The sequence below is a fragment of the Pungitius pungitius genome, chromosome 2 (genome assembly GCF_949316345.1).
Source record: "Pungitius pungitius chromosome 2, fPunPun2.1, whole genome shotgun sequence".
Lineage (NCBI taxonomy): Eukaryota > Metazoa > Chordata > Actinopteri > Perciformes > Gasterosteidae > Pungitius > Pungitius pungitius.
This window is the reverse complement of record NC_084901.1, coordinates 21,212,612-21,231,012: the sequence shown is the minus strand read 5'-3', so window position 1 is coordinate 21,231,012 and position 18,401 is coordinate 21,212,612. Positions and strand designations below refer to the sequence as shown.

The 18,401-nt window shown below is 41.9% G+C and overlaps 2 protein-coding genes across 4 annotated transcripts; one reads left to right on the top strand and one right to left on the bottom strand.

Annotated features, from left to right (window-relative positions):
- Positions 1-178: 178 nt before the first annotated feature.
- Positions 179-5,925, bottom strand: dpf2l (D4, zinc and double PHD fingers family 2, like). 3 transcript variants are annotated; one of them, XM_037462144.2, is made up of 11 exons: positions 5,823-5,924; positions 4,424-4,584; positions 4,229-4,336; positions 3,837-4,033; positions 3,464-3,556; positions 3,288-3,372; positions 2,763-2,897; positions 2,139-2,270; positions 1,890-2,002; positions 1,403-1,484; positions 179-1,160 (listed from the first exon to the last, which is right to left on the bottom strand). In XM_037462144.2, exons 1-11 carry the CDS (start codon positions 5,852-5,854, stop codon positions 1,075-1,077), a joined length of 1,224 nt encoding a protein of 407 aa, XP_037318041.2. In that variant the 5' UTR covers positions 5,855-5,924; the 3' UTR covers positions 179-1,074. The 3 variants fall into 3 exon arrangements, with proteins under 3 accessions (XP_037318041.2, XP_037318042.2, XP_037318043.2); XM_037462145.2 differs by having other exon boundaries at positions 3,837-4,030; XM_037462146.2 differs by lacking the exon at positions 2,763-2,897 and having other exon boundaries at positions 5,823-5,925.
- A 94-nt stretch (positions 5,926-6,019) lies between these two features.
- Positions 6,020-17,936, top strand: LOC119211319 (high-affinity choline transporter 1-like). The gene is made up of 10 exons (XM_037462137.2): positions 6,020-6,351; positions 6,879-7,014; positions 9,882-10,113; positions 10,566-10,679; positions 10,933-11,088; positions 11,556-11,704; positions 11,848-11,991; positions 16,596-16,749; positions 16,824-17,041; positions 17,127-17,936. Exons 3-10 carry the CDS (start codon positions 9,930-9,932, stop codon positions 17,676-17,678), a joined length of 1,671 nt encoding a protein of 556 aa, XP_037318034.2. The 5' UTR covers positions 6,020-6,351; positions 6,879-7,014; positions 9,882-9,929; the 3' UTR covers positions 17,679-17,936.
- The last annotated feature ends 465 nt before the right edge of the window (positions 17,937-18,401 follow it).

Below are 18,401 nucleotides of genomic sequence, written 5' to 3'. Positions count from 1 at the left end.
ATGTCGACTTGTGAAGGGTGATGTCACGGCAAAACTGTCTCTCAAAAGGATGCATCTTTATGATTACCAGTTCCACGTATTGGTCAGTTTCCTCAACAAAAAGAAAACCATTATTATCAGACGTTTCTAAAAATAGGAGAATGCGAGTTCTGTCTGAAGAAAACCGGCACTTCACTAAATGTTTCCGGAAGTCCAACTAACAATATTACGCTGTGTTGTAAAGTGTTCGGTGAAAGTAACTCACGTAACGAGTAGTCAAGAGGAAAAGTTGGTGTTGGTACAACCCTAAAAGAAGCAAGGCCAAAGATTTTGTGCTAACAGCTTAACGAGTCAAAGCCAATGTTTAAAGACTTTTTTTTTTTTTACTATCGTTGTCCAACTGATTAGAAATGAAAACAAAGATGGTCGACGTGGTTATGATAAACTCCATTGGTATTTGTTGTGTGTATTTCTTAAGATGGAGGACCTTGGCACTGACTGGTTCCCTTCAGGGACACCGCGATAAAAGATTTATGCTCCGATGGATCAGACAAAAGTACACAAACAAATGCCACTACAAAAGTCCACTAGTAACCAGAACAATAACAATAGTAGTAATAATAATAATATTCCATGACCATATAAGTGGTGATTTTTTTCTTTCCCCCACAATGAGGGAGTAAAAATAGATAATTTGGCAGGATAAAAAAAAAAGCCCCAAAGACACAGTGTGGACTGGAGAGTCTTTGAGTGTGAAAGCGTGCAGATAATTAGCTGTCAGGCTAACCTGTTTGCTCCCATGGAGACTGATTACCGTGGTTACTGCATGCTCTCTGTATCTAGTGTGTGTAACAGTCCAGAAGAGTGTGTCTATACTGTGTATACTCACAATGTGTATGTGTTTGATGGTAAGCTGCCGGGGTTTCGCAGCCAGGTTGGTAGTGATAGTTGTGATTGCTCTACTGACACTGCACATATTAAGACTTCTAACGCTGATCCGCGATCTGACTCGGCTACATCTGGACCGAGCCTGGTGCCCTGGACTGAGAGGAGGACTGATGTTTACATCGGGGGGCGGGACTTGCTGATATGATGTCACTCTGGGGTGGAGCTCTGGTTCTGCTGGTATATGGAGGCTTTGTCCTTCAACAGAAGAAGGCACAGGTGGCAGCTCCAGCTCCCTGTAAAAAAATATAAACACAGTGAGTCCAGGTTTATCATAAGTAGAGACTTAACAAATATCTTCTCACTGGGATGCTTAACTGGTAACAAAACAACTGTCAAATGAAATCATCACAAACAACATTTGGCCTTTAATAAACTCTCATAAGCGGTGCTTCACCGTACCGGCCTTCAACTAAGTGATGATATCAGGGATGTACAACATGTCCTCAGTCTGTCAACTTCTGTGGTATTAGCTTACCTTCAGGCGGTTCGTTCATGGGGGGACTTAGACAGTACATGTGGTAGCCCCGGTCACAGTCATCGCAGAACAGCAGTTGGTCCTACAAAAACACATCGTGTTCAGTCTACCGATCAGTCAGGGAGCAGAGAAAGTGAGACAGTATCATATTTGTCCGAGGTACATGTATTTCTGTTGGTAACTAACTTGGTGTAGCCTTGTTGCCAGCTTTTCTTCACATTTGACGATCAAATTATTTGAATGTAGAAGCATTTGACTCAAGTGAGGCATATTTTGGATGGATGGTGGAATATAAAAACAGGTGAACAACGTCTTACTTGATTCCATGAAATGCTCACAGCTAACAAACTGAATAATCTGTTAAAGAAATACATGGCCAGCTATTTATCAGACCTACATCAGGAAACAAGGCAAGTGAGAAGCTGCAGGAAGGAGGGGAGATGAGAAATGTTGTCGCGGGTGTTTATTTTTAAAAAAAGGGGCTTACATCATTCTCTGAGGTGCCGCAAACATTGCAGCACTTGCACTCTATGCACTGCCAGCGGTACGTCTTCACTGCAGCCATCATCACCGGCGTGAACTGCAAGCATGTTGGGTGGCCTGCCGGAAGGAGAAGACATGTGAGAAACGTAGTCGAGGAACAACAGCAACAACAGAAACCTCAAGACGCACAGCAACCGTAACTATGGGGCACTTGGATATCGGTCGCTTAGCGATTCAAATGGCATCGTCATACCTGAGCGTCCACAGTCTGAGCAGGACACCAGCCCTTCTGATTGGCCGGTCTTCTGGTTTAAAGTGGAGTCTCCCAGACAGAAGTCGCAGTAATCGTTGGGCATTGCCAGTCCGTTGGGACCCTTTTTAGTAGCTGATAAAAGAATGAGTGAAGGAAGCATTCAGTGGACTTCAGAACTGTCACTTGAAATTGAGTAATCAAAAAGACATTTTATAACTTTGAAGCACAGAAAAAACGCCACCTTTTAATGTTAGGAACTAGCAGATGAAATATCCTAATCCATGATTCAAACAAATGAATGACCAAACGCACATTTTAAATTCAATTGCAAACACATTCCTTTAACACAATGTTGCACAGTGATGAATATGTTGAGGGGGAAAAAAAGAAAATATGAATGATTTGAATTTTTTTTTTTAAAGCCAGCAATCTCAACACTGCGGGAGTCAAAAAAACAAAACAAAAAAGGCGAGGGGAAAAAGACTAAAGAATGAGAGAGTTAAAGAGAGAGAGAGAGAGAGACTTCCCTTTTACAAACACACCCATGCTTCATGGCATGCAAACAAAAAAAACACTCCCTTCCCTCTCTCTTTATCTCTCTCTCTGTACTAGAGAGTGACTCACTCTTCTGCTCCTCAGGCTGGCGAGGAGTGGGTGGTGCCTCGATCTCCTCGCGGTCCTCGCCCTCCTCCTCAGCCAGGTGAGAGTGTGTATAGTGGTAGCTCAGGCCCGGGCGGTTCTTGTAGCGCTTCCCACAGACTGACACACACACACGGTCATAGAAAAGTGTTAAAAGTCATGGCGGCTAATTCTGACTGCCGTCGAAAAAAAGGCTTGAAAAATCGGACCACAAAACCCAACAACCGGCTTTATTTTCTATTTGATTTGAGATGGTTGATATTTGGCTGACGCGATAGTAGGTATGTAATACAGCAGAAGGGACTATTCACACAGTTTGATGTGACAGAAAACACGCGTTTCAGAAAAAAGTAAAAAACGCATTTGGACCTTTTCAAATTTCTATGCCGACAAACTTGAGTTCCGGGTCCATGCACGCCAGAAGAGTCGTTTTTGTTTCTCAGGGGGAGAAGCAAAAGCCTTTCTTGCTGACATGCACAACGCACTTTGCAAAAAGAAGCTTCTACTCACTGTCGCAGGCGTACGGTTTGTCCCGCTCCTCTAGCGCTGCAGCCGCAGCCTCCTGCTTTTTCTTGCCGTTCTTGTCACCGCGCCCCTATAGAACCCATTTAACAGTTGACACGTTGTACACTACAGAAGCATCAATCCCACGGGGAACTGACAGCAGGAACAGATGACGCACTCACCTTAGACTTGCTCTTGCCTCGCCTTTTCGGGGTCTCATCCTCAAAGTCGTCATCATCCAGATCGTCCAAGTAGTCGTCGTGGTCCAGAACTCTCTGCAGTGAGAAGGTATGGATTAGATCTCACCTCCTGATTCAGGAACTTTTACTTAATTCATACCTTTTTTTTTTTCTAGGCAAAAAGTTTTTACCACTATTTTGTCTGCTATTTATTTTTATATCGATGACAACTAGTTTCAGTATAAATATATGTAGCGCACACTTTCTCATAAGAGAATACACAGAAACCAATTGGAGATACCTATCCCGCCTTGGGAACCACTGACTATGACTGTTGGCTAATGTTTATGAGGGTTTAGCCAGCTCTGAGCTACACCTTGCGGACACGCCCGGAGGACGAATGTGTGGTTGTTGAGGTGGCAGGAGGCTCCACAGCTGCTGAATCATCCTCTGGCCCTCGAAGGTCCGACACTCCGCTCCTCCTGTCAAGGGGCTCCCCCTTCAGTAGGGCCTCCAGACTGCTGCCATCCACCGGCCCCAAAGCCTCACGCTTCAAACCAAGCTCCAAATCTGCTACACACGCACACGCACGCACGCCAAACAAAACGATAAAACAGCCATTGACACGACAGGAAAACAGAATCACACAGACGCAGAATTTACAAAATATATATTAAAACTTTTACTGGTAAAATTCTATAAGGAAGGAATGAACCCAACATGGCTGTTTGGTTTTTGGGAGACCAGATTTAGCACCAAAAGTCATACCTGCTTTGAGAGGGGGGAAGGCCAAGCGAGGGTCCTCCGGTGGATGAGAACGGCGTTTCTTTCTCCAGCGCCGTGCAGGGTAAGTGTACAGCTGCCCCGGAGCGACACCTGGTGAGACGCACAACAGCACACTTTGAAGCAAACAGAGTATGTTGTGGTGTGATATTGAAATATCCTTCCTCACTCATTCTATACCTGCACTCCGGTGTCTCTTCTCCATCCAGATGTAACAGTTGGACTGGGCGACACCAGTCTGAGAATCCAGGAAAGGCATCAGGATGCTGCGCTCAGCGCACAGACGAGCGTTGTAACTATGACACTGCTCCATGGCATCTCTGTAATACTGCTCTCCCAGTCTGAAATTAGAAAGTTGCAAATTGAGCTCTATAATAATACAACTATGTTAAACAAACAGTTTCTCACATCTATGCATTTATGTTTTCACTTAAACCATACATTCAAAAATAACAAAAATAATTGCTTAATTTTAAGGACCATAGTTCATTGAGACCAAGTGAATAGTAGTTGACTAGACACTTATTGTGTTTTTTCTGGAGCTCTCAAAGTGCATTGAATTCGAGATTTTTTCCCTTATGTAAACTAAGATATTTGTCTTACATTAACAGTATACCTTTTTGAAAAGGGACCAATTCACAAAAAAACTTAAGTTCAGAAAAAATACATTGGTTTAGATGGTTATGGGTCGCACTTTCACATACTTTGAATATGCGATCACACATAGGAGATTGAACATGTGAAGAGTACCTCATCATCAGTCGGCTATAAACTATGGGGGATTTCAATACATTAACCCACAAATCATTGATTGAGTTGGCGGACAAAGACCGGCTACAAAACAAACAATGCAAATGTTTTTTCTGGACCACCGACTGATACTTCGTTTGCACGTCCTGCCGTAATTTCTTAACTTTTCGAACATGTCATTTTTTACCAATTAGAAAAAAAGGCAGCCATTTTTGTTGTTGTAACTCCAGTGAACAATCACTATGGTGAGCGAGTGAGTGCCGTTCCTCACAGATACAGCATTTGTTCTCTTCACGTATGTCTGTGCCAACAGTTACATCTAAATGTGCACACATCAATTAGCGTCCAGGCGTCACCACGCCGCACAGCAGCAGCAGTAGTAACGACGCAGGGACGTCGGAACAAAAGGTGGATTGTTAGCGAGCCTTTCGTCACAACAAAGCACCCGCCAAGATGACAGGTTACTGGTAAATTAACCCTCGTGTGCAACCGCAGGCGGTTGGTTAGCAACAGTTTGGACACATCGTGTGCAAGATCACCTTAAATAGACCCTCCCCATCCCCCCGTTGCTATGTTGGAGAGACGCGGTGACTAAAACAAGGCTCCACAATGGGTTCGCCTCATTTATATTTGCCCACAGCTAACAAGCTAACATTAGCTCAGTGGGTAACGATATTCTCTCGGGACAAATATTGTGCTGAAGGTTAAGTACGCGGTGTATAACGTTACAGTTTTCGGCACCCCGTGGTAACATGATGGCTGATTAGATATTCGTTCAACGCCGCCCTGCTGCGAGTGTAATTCCTACAATAAATAAAGGTAAACTTACACTTTCACAACACTGTCGACGGCCGCCGCCATGTTTGCTTATTGCGGTTGTGTGAAGTGCCACTGCGCCTGCGCATGGACGTTGATCACCGTCACCGCCTCCTGCGGTGAAAAACATGAAGTGCACTTTAAACATGTTCCTGTTAGATTAATTCAACAGACACCTTACTCACACTCAAGCAATGTAATTCTACATTTTCAGTACCACCGTCAAGACTTACAAATCCTTCAGGCAGGTATAAATTTGCTCGACACAGATTTATTTTGCCCAAACATGATCATGAGCCTTTTCTGACTGTCTTCCACACCACTGTCCGCTTGGGATGACAACTTTGCTTCCAATTTCCAAAAGTGGAAAGACATGGCAGTGGTTCAACTGGTGTCAAAACTGTCTTCAAATCCCTTGCATTATTGGGCTTCATTAAATTTCAACTTTGCCTCATGTCTGGGGTAAAAAAAAATGGTATCATCCCGGATGGAGAACACTTGGACAACACCTCCTATCCCAGCTCCTTCCTTCCTGAAATAAGGTATAGCAGTCATTGTGGCTGTACATACAATATTTAATTTAAGTTGTTAAAGATTCTTGTTTTTTATCTTGTTTTATTTGTACCGTGCGCTTGTTTGAACTTTAACCTATGCTTAATGTCACCACAGTGTGACTAATAAAATTATTGTTTTATCTTGTGAGAGTTGCCAGAAAGTAGAGTCAATCTTGTTTTATGTGCAAAAATACTTTGCCTATGAAGCTGATTTTGATTCATTAGACAGTCCTGATAAGGTGTAAACAATATTTAATGCTGAATCTACCTTGAAACTGGTGAATTGATAGTAGGCTTTAAGCAGCAGTCCGGTTTGCATTGATTTATCTAACATTCTTTGTTGCATCTTGAAAGATTTTTTTGTCCATAAGTTTATGGCTTAAGGATATCGTTAGCATGTCTCAGATTCATAAATAACCAATAATTGATACTTTTATTGTTTTATCGACAAGACATTGGATAAAAAACAAGTGACATTGACTCTTACCAAGTATCTACTTCCTGCTTTACGAAAGAAGTATGATGTGGCAGACCGACAAATAGACAAAGAGAGAGGTGAGAAGCGAAGAGGAGAGGAGAAGAAGAAGGGAGCCTGAATGAACCCAAATTCATTCACACAGGCAGCCGACAGGCGGACGGCTCAGCAGGCTGGTGAGTAAACCAGAGATATTGCAGTCAACAGAAAGCTGTAACTACTTCTTTCTAAATTTGGACTTGCAACTCATTTTTGGCATTAGCATGAATTGAACTTTGTTTGCCAACATTAAACAAGATCAGTCTGATATACAGTAAACACTTAGGACAAGTGAGCAGAGCTGGAAGGAAATATTAATTGTGAGGTAATGTTGGGCTGCTTTGACTGGGATAGATCCATTTCGTGCTACGTCACATAATTCTGTAATTCTAGTTAATTTCTGTGGCATGTGGTTGCGATATTGCAACAATAATTGTACTACGTGTTTTAAATCTATAGTAGCTTACTTCATCACAAATTGTAAAAGGGGAAATATCTAGGTATGATGTTGAAACCTCATCTGAAATTCAGATCTGTAAATTTCGATCTGTACAAATTTAGACTAATCAGTATTTAATCTGTCTAACATTGTTTTCAGCCAAAATATAAATGCACTCAACGGTTATCTGCACCTCAGTCCCCGTATTGTGGTCGTTGTCTCTAGTGCGAGCATCACAGGCCCTTAGAATGTTCAATACATACAACAATTGTTATATTAATGGTCTATTATATGTAACATAAACTGAAATTTCAACAATTTTGCATCTGCATAGGTACGTTGAATTGCTCAACAGTATAAAAAGGCAGGTGACTTAATTGTAACATAAGCAATTGGTTTATTTTCAAAATAAAAAACAAACTGACAAAAAAAACCAAATATACATTTCATGAAATAAATATCTGTAAATCAGACTTAAACCCTGTTCGTAGTGGTCAAATGTTTGCACATACAAACTAAACCATACGCCACTCTTGAAAATGGATTTTTGTAGATTGATAGTAAGCCATTCCAGGAAATTATCATTTGAAAGTCAATTCAGGAATTAATATTTACATCATGAAATAAGTTAAAACAGAAGAATCTTTCCAAAGGTGAATGAGATAAGACAAGAAGATCAAATTTGAAAGTTTATAAGTTCATAAATATAAATATATATGAAAAATTCCAATATTTCAAAAACTATAGATGTAATATGACTTATGAACAGTGAAAACTGGAAATGAATACACAAGACTAGGCTCATTAAATATTACTCATCAGGCAAAAGATGGTACACCTGGAAAACATCACCTGGTTAACACCTGGTTAAGTTAATGTTTTATAAGAACTGTTTTTACAAATATAACACAAATTCAGCCTAGAAAGACTTTTAATTGACCTTGTTTATAGTTCCAATCATCCAGTCGGCACTTTTACAGACGTCTCTTTTGATTGTCGGTCTCAAGGAAAAATTATATTTGGGCCTTGAGGGATTTTTTTGCTGCAATGCTGCTAGTAGCCACAGTAAAAGATTGGAATGAAGGCCGAGCAGCATCACTGTACGGTCTTCTTATCCACCCCATAGATTAAACATTAGCATGCTAGCATTGTCCTTGCATGACACAGGCGTGTAGGTCAAATCCCCGGTGCCTCACAGCCTCACAGAACCGAGAGCATAGCTCTCTCGCTCTTGTTTAGCGTTTTACTCTTACTCCTACTTTAGAGTTAAAGTTGTTGTCAGTTGTTTTTCCTTTTTTTATCTAACTTTGAATATTTAATTCAGGGTCTTCAGGACTGCATTTAGGAGCATGGACCTAGTCGAACCAACGCATTGGTGCACCTGTCTGTGTTACTGGCAGATTAACTTTGTGGTGTTTTGACTGCTGATAAAGCTCAGAGGCTTCCCATAATAGCAGCCGAGTTCAGGGAGAAGACATATTTTGACCTTGCTGCTGTTATTGGTTATTTGTCTCGCTAGTCCAACCAAGTCTAAATATGGACAAAACCCCATTAGCAAGAGAGCAGGGGTCGCAGCAAAGCAACAGTATTATGATTAGAAGCCAGGATTGACGCATGATGCGTTAAAGCCACCATGTGTCTAAGTGGCAAAATCAAAAAAGGTTCTGTACAGTCGAAACTTCTGATGCAGTTTGGGGATGGGACACTGTAATATTTCACAAAGAAAAATGTGACCACTTAAACTGCAATATTTCCATTGCGTTTCAGACCAAGTACAAGTACATACAGGTCTTGCATCACTTTCGAATACCAGGCTAACAAGGCTAGTTTTTGTGAAAAACAACTTTTATATCCGTAAAAAACACTTTCAGGTAAATCAAATTAATGTAGATCAATCAAGTTAAATTTTCTACATTGACAATGACTGAGATATATTTCTCATCCACTCAATTTTATTTTTTATTTTTCATATTGACAATACAGAGTAGGCTACCAACATGAGTTCTTAATAATGAAATAATAACAAACCCCTTTAGCTAAAATCCATAGGCATCCAACAAGGGAACAGCATGGGAAGAGAGAAATGAACTGTAAACCCCCTTTAGGGATATGTTTACGATGACGTTACGGTTGATTTCCTAATCATCATCAAACATGCCTAGTTTTATCAGTTTGCAGTTACCCTGCCTGGGGCGTCTACTGGCATGGGTACTGGCACATAATATGTTAATTCATGAACATTTGACATAGTATTAATTCAACCACAACATTGTAGTGCAAAAAGTTGCATCTTATATTCTACACATTTAATTAACATTGTTATCTATTTATTCTGATGTGTTGACTCGTCAGATAATATAATAATAAATAATAAAGTACATACATTGATAATAAAGAGCGTATTTTGATGTGTATTGATGCCACTATTCAGACGAAGACACATTTGTCTTTCAGTGAGGTGTCATTAGGAGTTTTTTCCCTGATGAGTGAGCATCTCATTAGAGCAGCCTGAGCAGATAGGTGTATTTTCTCACATAACCAGCTCAGCTTGTTTCTACATGCAAGGTGGGTGAGAGAAGTGGGAGCCACAATCAGTCAGTGAGCCGCTGCACGATGAGCCTCAACGTCCCGGGACTAGTGGTGATGGTGCTCTTCTACCTGCTGGTGCTGGGCACCGGTATCTGGGCCTCCGTCAAGAGCAAGCGGCTGCAGAAGAGCAGCCAGGGGGACCAAACAGAGATCACACTGCTGGGCAACAGGGGGATCAGCCTGGTGGTGGGAGTCTTCACGATGACAGGTGAGTGTTGGGGACGGGGGGAGGGTCAGCCGAATAAAAGTCACATAAAATTTGTTTCTGGGGTACGTTTGACTTTTGAGAAATTTAAAGCTATTGCAATGTGCTGCATGTTGATCCCTAGGTTTCTTTATTTAAATCTAGTCTTAATGCCTATGCCTGGAGGACATTCTTAAGATGATACATAACCTGTTTTTTCCCCGCTGGTTAGGCCTACGCACATATACACAAATATTTACACAATGTTAACAAGACAGAACAACACACGACATCTTTAGAGGGTTTGACATTTTTTTGAAGTAGGTGGACATGCTTGCTATGTAGGGCACCAAATATTAACAATAATCTCAGACTTTCTTTTTAAAAGACTTTATTGTGGCATTTTAACATTATAATATGATTTAAAATTGTAAAATGTCTCACAATTTTAGGGAATGTGTGTATTTTTCCTACAGCTACATTTGTTGGAGGGGGCTTCATTATGGGTCTGACTGAGGTAGTGTACACTCCGACTATGGGACTGACGTGGGCTGTCATGCCAGCATCAGCAGCCCTGTCTTTCATTGTTGGTGAGAAAGCTTTTCAGACACCTTAATAATGATATCTTGTGTGTATTACTTCCAAAATACAAGAATTCAACCTGGTTTCGGCTGGGGCGGATCTGTCTTTTAAATCACATCCCCGATAGTGAAGTGATTATAAAATGAGATATGCAAAATTGTATTTATCCTGGAGGAAATCCTACAGGCAGTAAAGAATAATGCGTGTAATAAAAAAGAATACACTGTGAAAACAATCTCTCCCTCTTTGTCAATTCCTAAGGTGGACTTTTCTTCGCAAAGACAATGAGAGACAGAAGATATGTGACCATGATGGACCCGTTCCAGATCAAATATGGAAATGCAATAAGTGCAGTTCTGTCACTGGCATTGCTGATATCCGACATCATCTGGGTTACAGGAACTCTAATTGGCTTAGGTAAATCACAGTGACACTTACACATACTCTTATTTTCTAATCTAATCTCTTTTTGCACGGTGTGGAAATTACATCATTTCCTGAAAATGTGAGGAAACCTACCTTTAACTCGCAAACAATAGACTAACAAGCCTGGTGTCAAACACCAACCACCAACGGTCGAGGAAACGCTGAAATATATTATGATGCCTGAACGATGAAAGCAACTGTCATTTGATCCTTTCGCCTCTTACCCCGTAAAAGATTTTACAGTGTTCACATCGATTGGCTTCAGCAACTCGTTAGACTACATTTTAAGTACACTTTACACAATACAACTCTACCATGGGGTGAGGGGTTCTTTTGGCTTTGTTCCATCTGCCGCCGGGTCGAACTACTTCCCCTGCCACGCCCCACCACCATAGTAATTATTTTGAAATGTATGCATTTAGTGTACGAGTCTGGCAGGTGTTGTGTTACTTTTTAAGGTGCAACAATGGCCGTGATCCTGGATTTGCCCTATTCTGTTTGCATTTGGATCTCTGCCTCAGTAGCCATCATCTACACACTGCTGGGAGGCCTCTACTCGGTCGCATACACAGACATCATACAGCTAACTCTCATATTCCTCAGTTTGGTGAGTTCCTCAATCTTTTCCAAAAGCCTTTCTTGAAACAATTATAAAGATCGCTAATATTTTTTTGTTTGTTTTCTCTTGTCCCACAACATCTCATATGTTCTGCCATGGTCTAAGTCAGTGGTTTATTGTCTTTTCTGCAGTGGCTATGTGTCCCCTTCATCTTTATGAACACCCATTCAACTGACATCACCAAAACGGCTTTCAATTTTACCTACCAGGCCCCCTGGGTTGGTTCGGTGGATAAAGAAAGAGCATGGAGGTGGATCGATAATTTCCTAATATTGGTAAGGGATATATCTGACACAGCAGTAAAATCAAGTGTAAATAGTCCAAAAAATAATGGCTCAATTCCATTGAGCTGCTGCAGTTTTAGGGTTCTGGTATTGTGAGTGGAGTCTCCATATTACGGCTTGGTGGGAACTCTATAAAACAACAGAGTCATTCTTAGGGTTAGTAACACCTATCACTCCCTCCAGGAAACACACGAGACCATGATTCGTACTGCCGGATTTATTCCATCCATTTGTAAACGTTGGTATCCACCGTCGAACTAAAAAACACGTGACACATGTCGATCGTCTTTTAGCGGACATCATAAGAACATATCAAACAGATAACAGAAAACAAACGTACCTCACTGGCTGCACACATCCAAGAGGGAACGAGCAAACTCTAGGAACCACCACCACTATGGGAGCTACATGAAAATGACAATCCCGTTGCTGAGCTCCATCGCGACTGACCTCACAGCTTTGTCACACCAAAACATCCCCCCCGAAACCAACCACACAATTATAGACCCACCCCACAAACCAAACAAACAAATATTTCAGAGAACAAACAAATATACCTGTGCATCAATATACAATACAAATGACGTGAATTACATTCATGACAGCCAAACTCCCACCAAATCACAATTTTTGGGATTTCCTTTCTCAAACATCCATGACATTCAATCTGCTTCAAGCAGTAAGACAGTCTTCTGTACAGGCCTGTCAAGATAGACTGGGTTTAATCACTCATTAACAGTTTTATTTTCCTGACTCGTCCATCAGTGCTAGAGTACACTTGTGTTACTCTTGCCAATCTTTTTGCCATATTTGTCTTTGTTGAAGACTAAGAAGGTACTCCTTTTTCCACCTTGTCCAGAATTCGTTTGTCAAGAACTGTACCTGGCGCCATCTTTTGCGCAGGTAAACATCCTGACTCACAAACTAGCGCCAACAAAATTGGTGCCTTGATCACATCTCAACTGTTTTACATTACCACGTATTGCAATGAATGCGCGGAGTGCATTAATGAAAGCATCTGAAGTGAGGTCATCAAGCATTTCAATATGTATCGCACATACAAGTGAAAAGAAGGCCATACCTTTTCAGTTCTTTTCTCCCTTCTTTCACATAGAATGGTTCAAAGCAATCCATGCCACAATATGTGAATGGAGCAGTCGCTTCCAATCTTTCTTCTGGCAGATCTGCCATCTTTGGATCATGTGTACCACGTCTGTACCTTCTGCAGCTTGTGCACTTGTAAATGTGTGAAGCAACTGCACTGCTGCATCCTGTGACCCATATTCCATTGAATCACAATTAATTTACAGTTATTCCTCTTCCTTGGTGATGTACTTTCTCATGGTAGTGTTTGATGAGCAACGAAGACACATGGCTTGCCTTTGATAAGATAGCAGGATGTTTGACGTGTGGGTGAAGCTCTGATCTGGTTAAATGTCCTCCCACCCTGAGCAAACCATACTCATCTATGAAGGGACATAGCTTGTATAGTTTGTTTGTTTGGTCTTTTGGGTTGACGTCCTTGCATTTCTTTATGCTTTTGATTTCATTGCCAAATGCTTCCGTTTGAACCAATTTGATTATGAAAAGCTCAGCTTCTTGTCTTTCCCAGACGCTTGTGACTTGACTTGTTTTAGAAATGAGACCTTTGCTAACTCAAGTCGTGGTATTGTGGTGACCTTTGTCGGTGCAACACATGCCTTACCCATGACTAATGAACAGTGTACATCTCCACTGGTGTTGATGGCTCTGAGATAAGTGCACTCCCCGTAGCCTGTGACGCTGGCGTCGGAGAAGTGGTGAAGCTGGTACTGTTGGACTTCACTGAAGTTTGCTGGAACATAGCACCTTCTGATCCTTACATCAGATAAGTCTGAAGATCTTGTACCCACGATTCCCACTGTGTTCTGGTTTCTTCTGGGAGTGGCCAACCTTATCTCCACACAGTTGCTGCAATATCTGCTTTCCGAGGAGAATAAATGGGGCTACGAACCCTAATGGGTCGTAGATGGAGGCTACCGTAGATAGCACTCCTCTTCTTGTCAGTGGGTGCTCCTTGACTCTGAACTGAAAGTCATCAGAGGACAGACACCATTGAACACCGAGAGCTCTTTCCATGAGTGGCTCTCCGAGAGCCATGTCGAGGTCTTTGACGCTTTCAACGCACTCTTCCTTTGGTATGGCTTTTAATACATTGCCGCTGTTAGACACAAACCTATGCAGTCTGAGCTTGCCTGTGCTGCAAAGCTGTCTTGCTTCTTTGATGAGGTTGATTGCCTCAGCATCAGACGCCACGCTGACCAGTCCATCGTCAACATAGAAATTTCTTTCGATAAATTTAACTGTCTTCTGGTCAAATTGGTCCCGACTTTCAGCGGCATCCTCTTCCTTGATCTGAGTCTTGCAGACATAATGAACTTCTCTTTTGAGCTTGACCTTCGGGTTTGTTTCAGGTAACTCACTATGCTCCAACCTAGATCAGTTTTCTGAGCGAAGGGTTGGTCATCTTCCCCACACACGACTGCTCTAGGCATTAGCGCTTGAGGGCAGTTGTACCCAATAAGCAGACCATTTTTGCATTCTTTTGGTGGCGCAATGTGTTACGAGATGTTGCAGATGAGGCCATGCTTTAGCAGTCTCTTGAGTTGGAATATGTGTACTATTAGCTGGTATGAATTCGCGACTGTATATTGTTGGTACTGTTATCTTCTTAGAGGTGAATAGCCCTCTTATTTGTAAGTCTTTGAGTCTTTTACAAGGTACAATTGTTCCCTTTGACGACATTGTAGATAGTTTCAAATTCACTGGTTCCATGTCTGTATCCAGAACGTTTGCTTCTTCCTCAAGAATGAATGAAGAATCACTTTGTGAATCTAGCAGTGCATAGACAAGAACTTCCTTGTTTGAATCACTTAGAGTTGACACATAAACAGGAACTATTGCTGAAGTCTGTGTACTGTTGCCATCTTGCACAACTCTGTTAGTTGGGCTTTCCTGGATGTTGTCTTGTCGTTGTGTTGATTGTGGCTTTCTTTCATTGCTACAGCTTATTTCTTTAGAGGATTCTAGCCTTGGTTCTTGCTTTAAGCGATCTTTGTGTAAGGATGTAGGATGACGTTTTGAGCAGGTGTCACAGGCCAGCCGGCTACTGCAACTCTTGGATTGATGACCGGGGCTCAAACATCCGAAGCATAGTCTCTCGCTTTGAATGAACTTCACTCAATCAGGAACTGGTGTTTGGACACATCTGCGACACTTGTGGACTTGTAGACGTGTAGACCGTGTCCTAACTTCTTGCAAAACACACAGGTGGGTATGGTTCTTTCACGTGCATTGCTTGTTAAGATCTTTGCACTTTGGGCTTTAGTGGCTACTATGACAGCCAAAACACCTGTGCATCCCAACTGTATAAAAAGGTAGGGTCAAATTACATTTCTGTTCAAATCCACACTCTCCCACAGAAATAGGATGTTGTGACATATTTATGGATAGCTAAGTAGTATATAATAATTAGGGCCGGGACTTTAGCGCGTTAATTACGATTAATTAATCACAATGTGAATTAAGATTAATTAATTACACAAAAAATAACACATTAAACATTTTTTACACATTTTTACACTTCTTTTTTGCACCGCGGTTGGACCCGTGAATGGGAAATCTTATTATAATAAACACACGGAGGGAAGCGTCGATAAGAGCATGGTTGTGTGCAAGCTGTGCAACAAGGAATTCAGATCGAGCCTCAAGTATAACCTCAACGCAAAACAATTAGCAGCTAGCGTGGACGTTACAAGGACCCACACCCATCCCACACTGCACCAGATGACTGGTTTAAGGACCAGGGTAACTAAGTCCACGTCTGAAAAAATAACCAATGTTCTGAATGTACTTGAAAGTATTGGGTTTACTTAAAAAAACATAGTTTACAGAAGGTCTACTTACCTATAGGCTACCTGAATTTCTGAAAGTACTATATTTCTAAATATGCTATTTCTACACTTGTCTGCTGGAATTGGTTGAACACAAATAAAAATCCATGTGAAAAAAATTACTTCTCACTGTTCTCAGGTCAAATATTTATGCAATTAAAATGCAATTAATTTCGATCAATTAATTACAAAGCCTCTAATTAATTAGATCAATATTTTTAATCGAGTCCCGGCCCTAATAATAATATAAATGACATATTTTATAAATAAATAATATCAGTGATACTTCCTTTTTTATGTTCCAAACTTCCAAACAAACCGTGTGCAGTATTGGAACTGGCAAATTCATTTTTACTACTAATGATACTGTAGGTACAGTTCACTATACAACAAGGTTGTCAGACAACAAGAAAGTGGTCTTTGATTGTTGGTCTGACTCTTGACCTTTTGTTTCTCATTTGTCAGTGTGTTTATATAAGGCTGATCCTAGTTCCATTGATCCCACATATAGTAATGAAAACAACACCATTGTGCAACCGTTTGTGGTTACCTGGAAATTAAATGTGAAGTCAGACGACACAACTACTAAAAAGGTCAGGATGACACTAACAATACGCGTTCCCACTGTGTAAGGGTCTTTTTTTCTTCATTTTTTTCCCAAAGTCATTAGGTAACCTTGGATACCAGGACTTCCACCAGAGGACGCTGTCGGCTGCCTCATCAGCTACAGCCCGTATCACCTGTTTTGTGGCAGCTCCTCTCATCTTTATACTCGGGATCCCAGGCGTGCTGATCGGAGCAGTGGCAGCATCAACAGGTGCAGCGATAGCAACAGACAGCAAACGTGTAGAAAGGCTGTGCGGCTAACTTGCGTCCCATTTTTGGCCTCAGATTGGAACACAACCGCGTACGGCTCCCCAAGCCCATACGAGCGCGGCGAGGCCAGTCAGGTGCTGCCCATTGTTCTGCAGCACCTCACCCCACAATACATCTCCATCATCGGCATCGGAGCGATAGCCGCTGCAGTGATGTCCTCGACAGACTCTGCTTTATTGTCCGCCGCCTCCATCTTCACGTCCAACATCTATAGGAACATGATGAGGACCACGGTAAGAGGAGACCTGAGTGAAAGATGACACTTGTGGTCATCCCCTTTTTTCTGTTTTGGGCTCAATGGCTTCCTTCCTCCCGCAGGCGTCGGATAGGGAGCTCCAGTGGGTGATCCGTGCCACGGTGGTGTTGGCGGGCCTGGCCGGCACCGCGCTCACCTTCGTACACAACAGCGTTATGTTTTTCTGGATCCTGGGCTCAGGCATAACCTACACCGTCATGTTCCCCCAACTCGTCTGTGTCCTGTTCTTTCACATCTCCAACGGCTATGGCTCCATCGTGGGCCTGGTTGTCACAGTGGTCATGAGAGTGCTGAGCGGCGAGCCAACGATAGGACTGCCCATTGTTCTCCACCTCCCGGGTTGCACGCTTGAGAATGGCGTATACGTCCAGCACGCTCCTGTTCAGACGATCTGCATGTTGTCCAACATGTTTGTTACTTTGTTGTTCTCCTACCTAGCCTCACTGATATTCAACAGAGGACTGATTCCAGGGAGGTGGGACGTATTTAAGGTGAAAACCGACAAACCGCCAAAGAAACCAACGTTAGTGAGCAACGGGGTCACCAAAACAGACGAGAAGGAACACGGAGTTGATGAGATTGAATTAATGTTAACCGCAAATCAGACTGATTGAATGAAAAATGATTCAATGGGATGTTTACAGGTTTGTGTTTTTGCACAAACAAAATATTCTTGACCTAATATGGTGGAAGAATTCCTCTCTTTAAAAAAATATGTGGCTAGAGAATTAAAAATGTTTGGAAGTAAAAATCGAATGAATTTTGAACATTGATATGGCAGTGAACATAAATGTGAACAAATGTATTGGAGCAATGTCTTCCTGAGCAGAGAATACACACAGACACATGTCACAGCTGGGCCAGTTAAGCCTAGTTTATGGTTCTGCGTTTTCAGAGAAAGCAAGAACCCCTTGTGTGCCCCTTCTCGCTTCTTTCGACCATTTTTTCTAGACCAGCGTCAAAGCCTCATGCAGCCCGCAAGGCTGTGATTGGTCTGCTAACTACATCTTTTCTCACATTTCCGGTTTCACAGCATAACACCGCCAGATTTTTAACGAGAGAATGAATCAGTTTAAAGAGCTTTTGTCAGAAGAAATCTGTAAATATAACCACTTATACAACTCATCATTGGCTACTACAAGGACGCGCAGATGGCCTCCAATTCATGGAGGGTGATCTCCGCATTTTACCTTTCTGTGGTGGCGGCACGGTACTAATTGGCCCGCGGCCCGGTGGTTGGGGACCCCTGATTTAACCGATTTGGTGACACATGATACATTTCCCCTTACGATTGTTCAAATGTGTTTTCAAACATTTAATTAAAATTCAAATTGGAG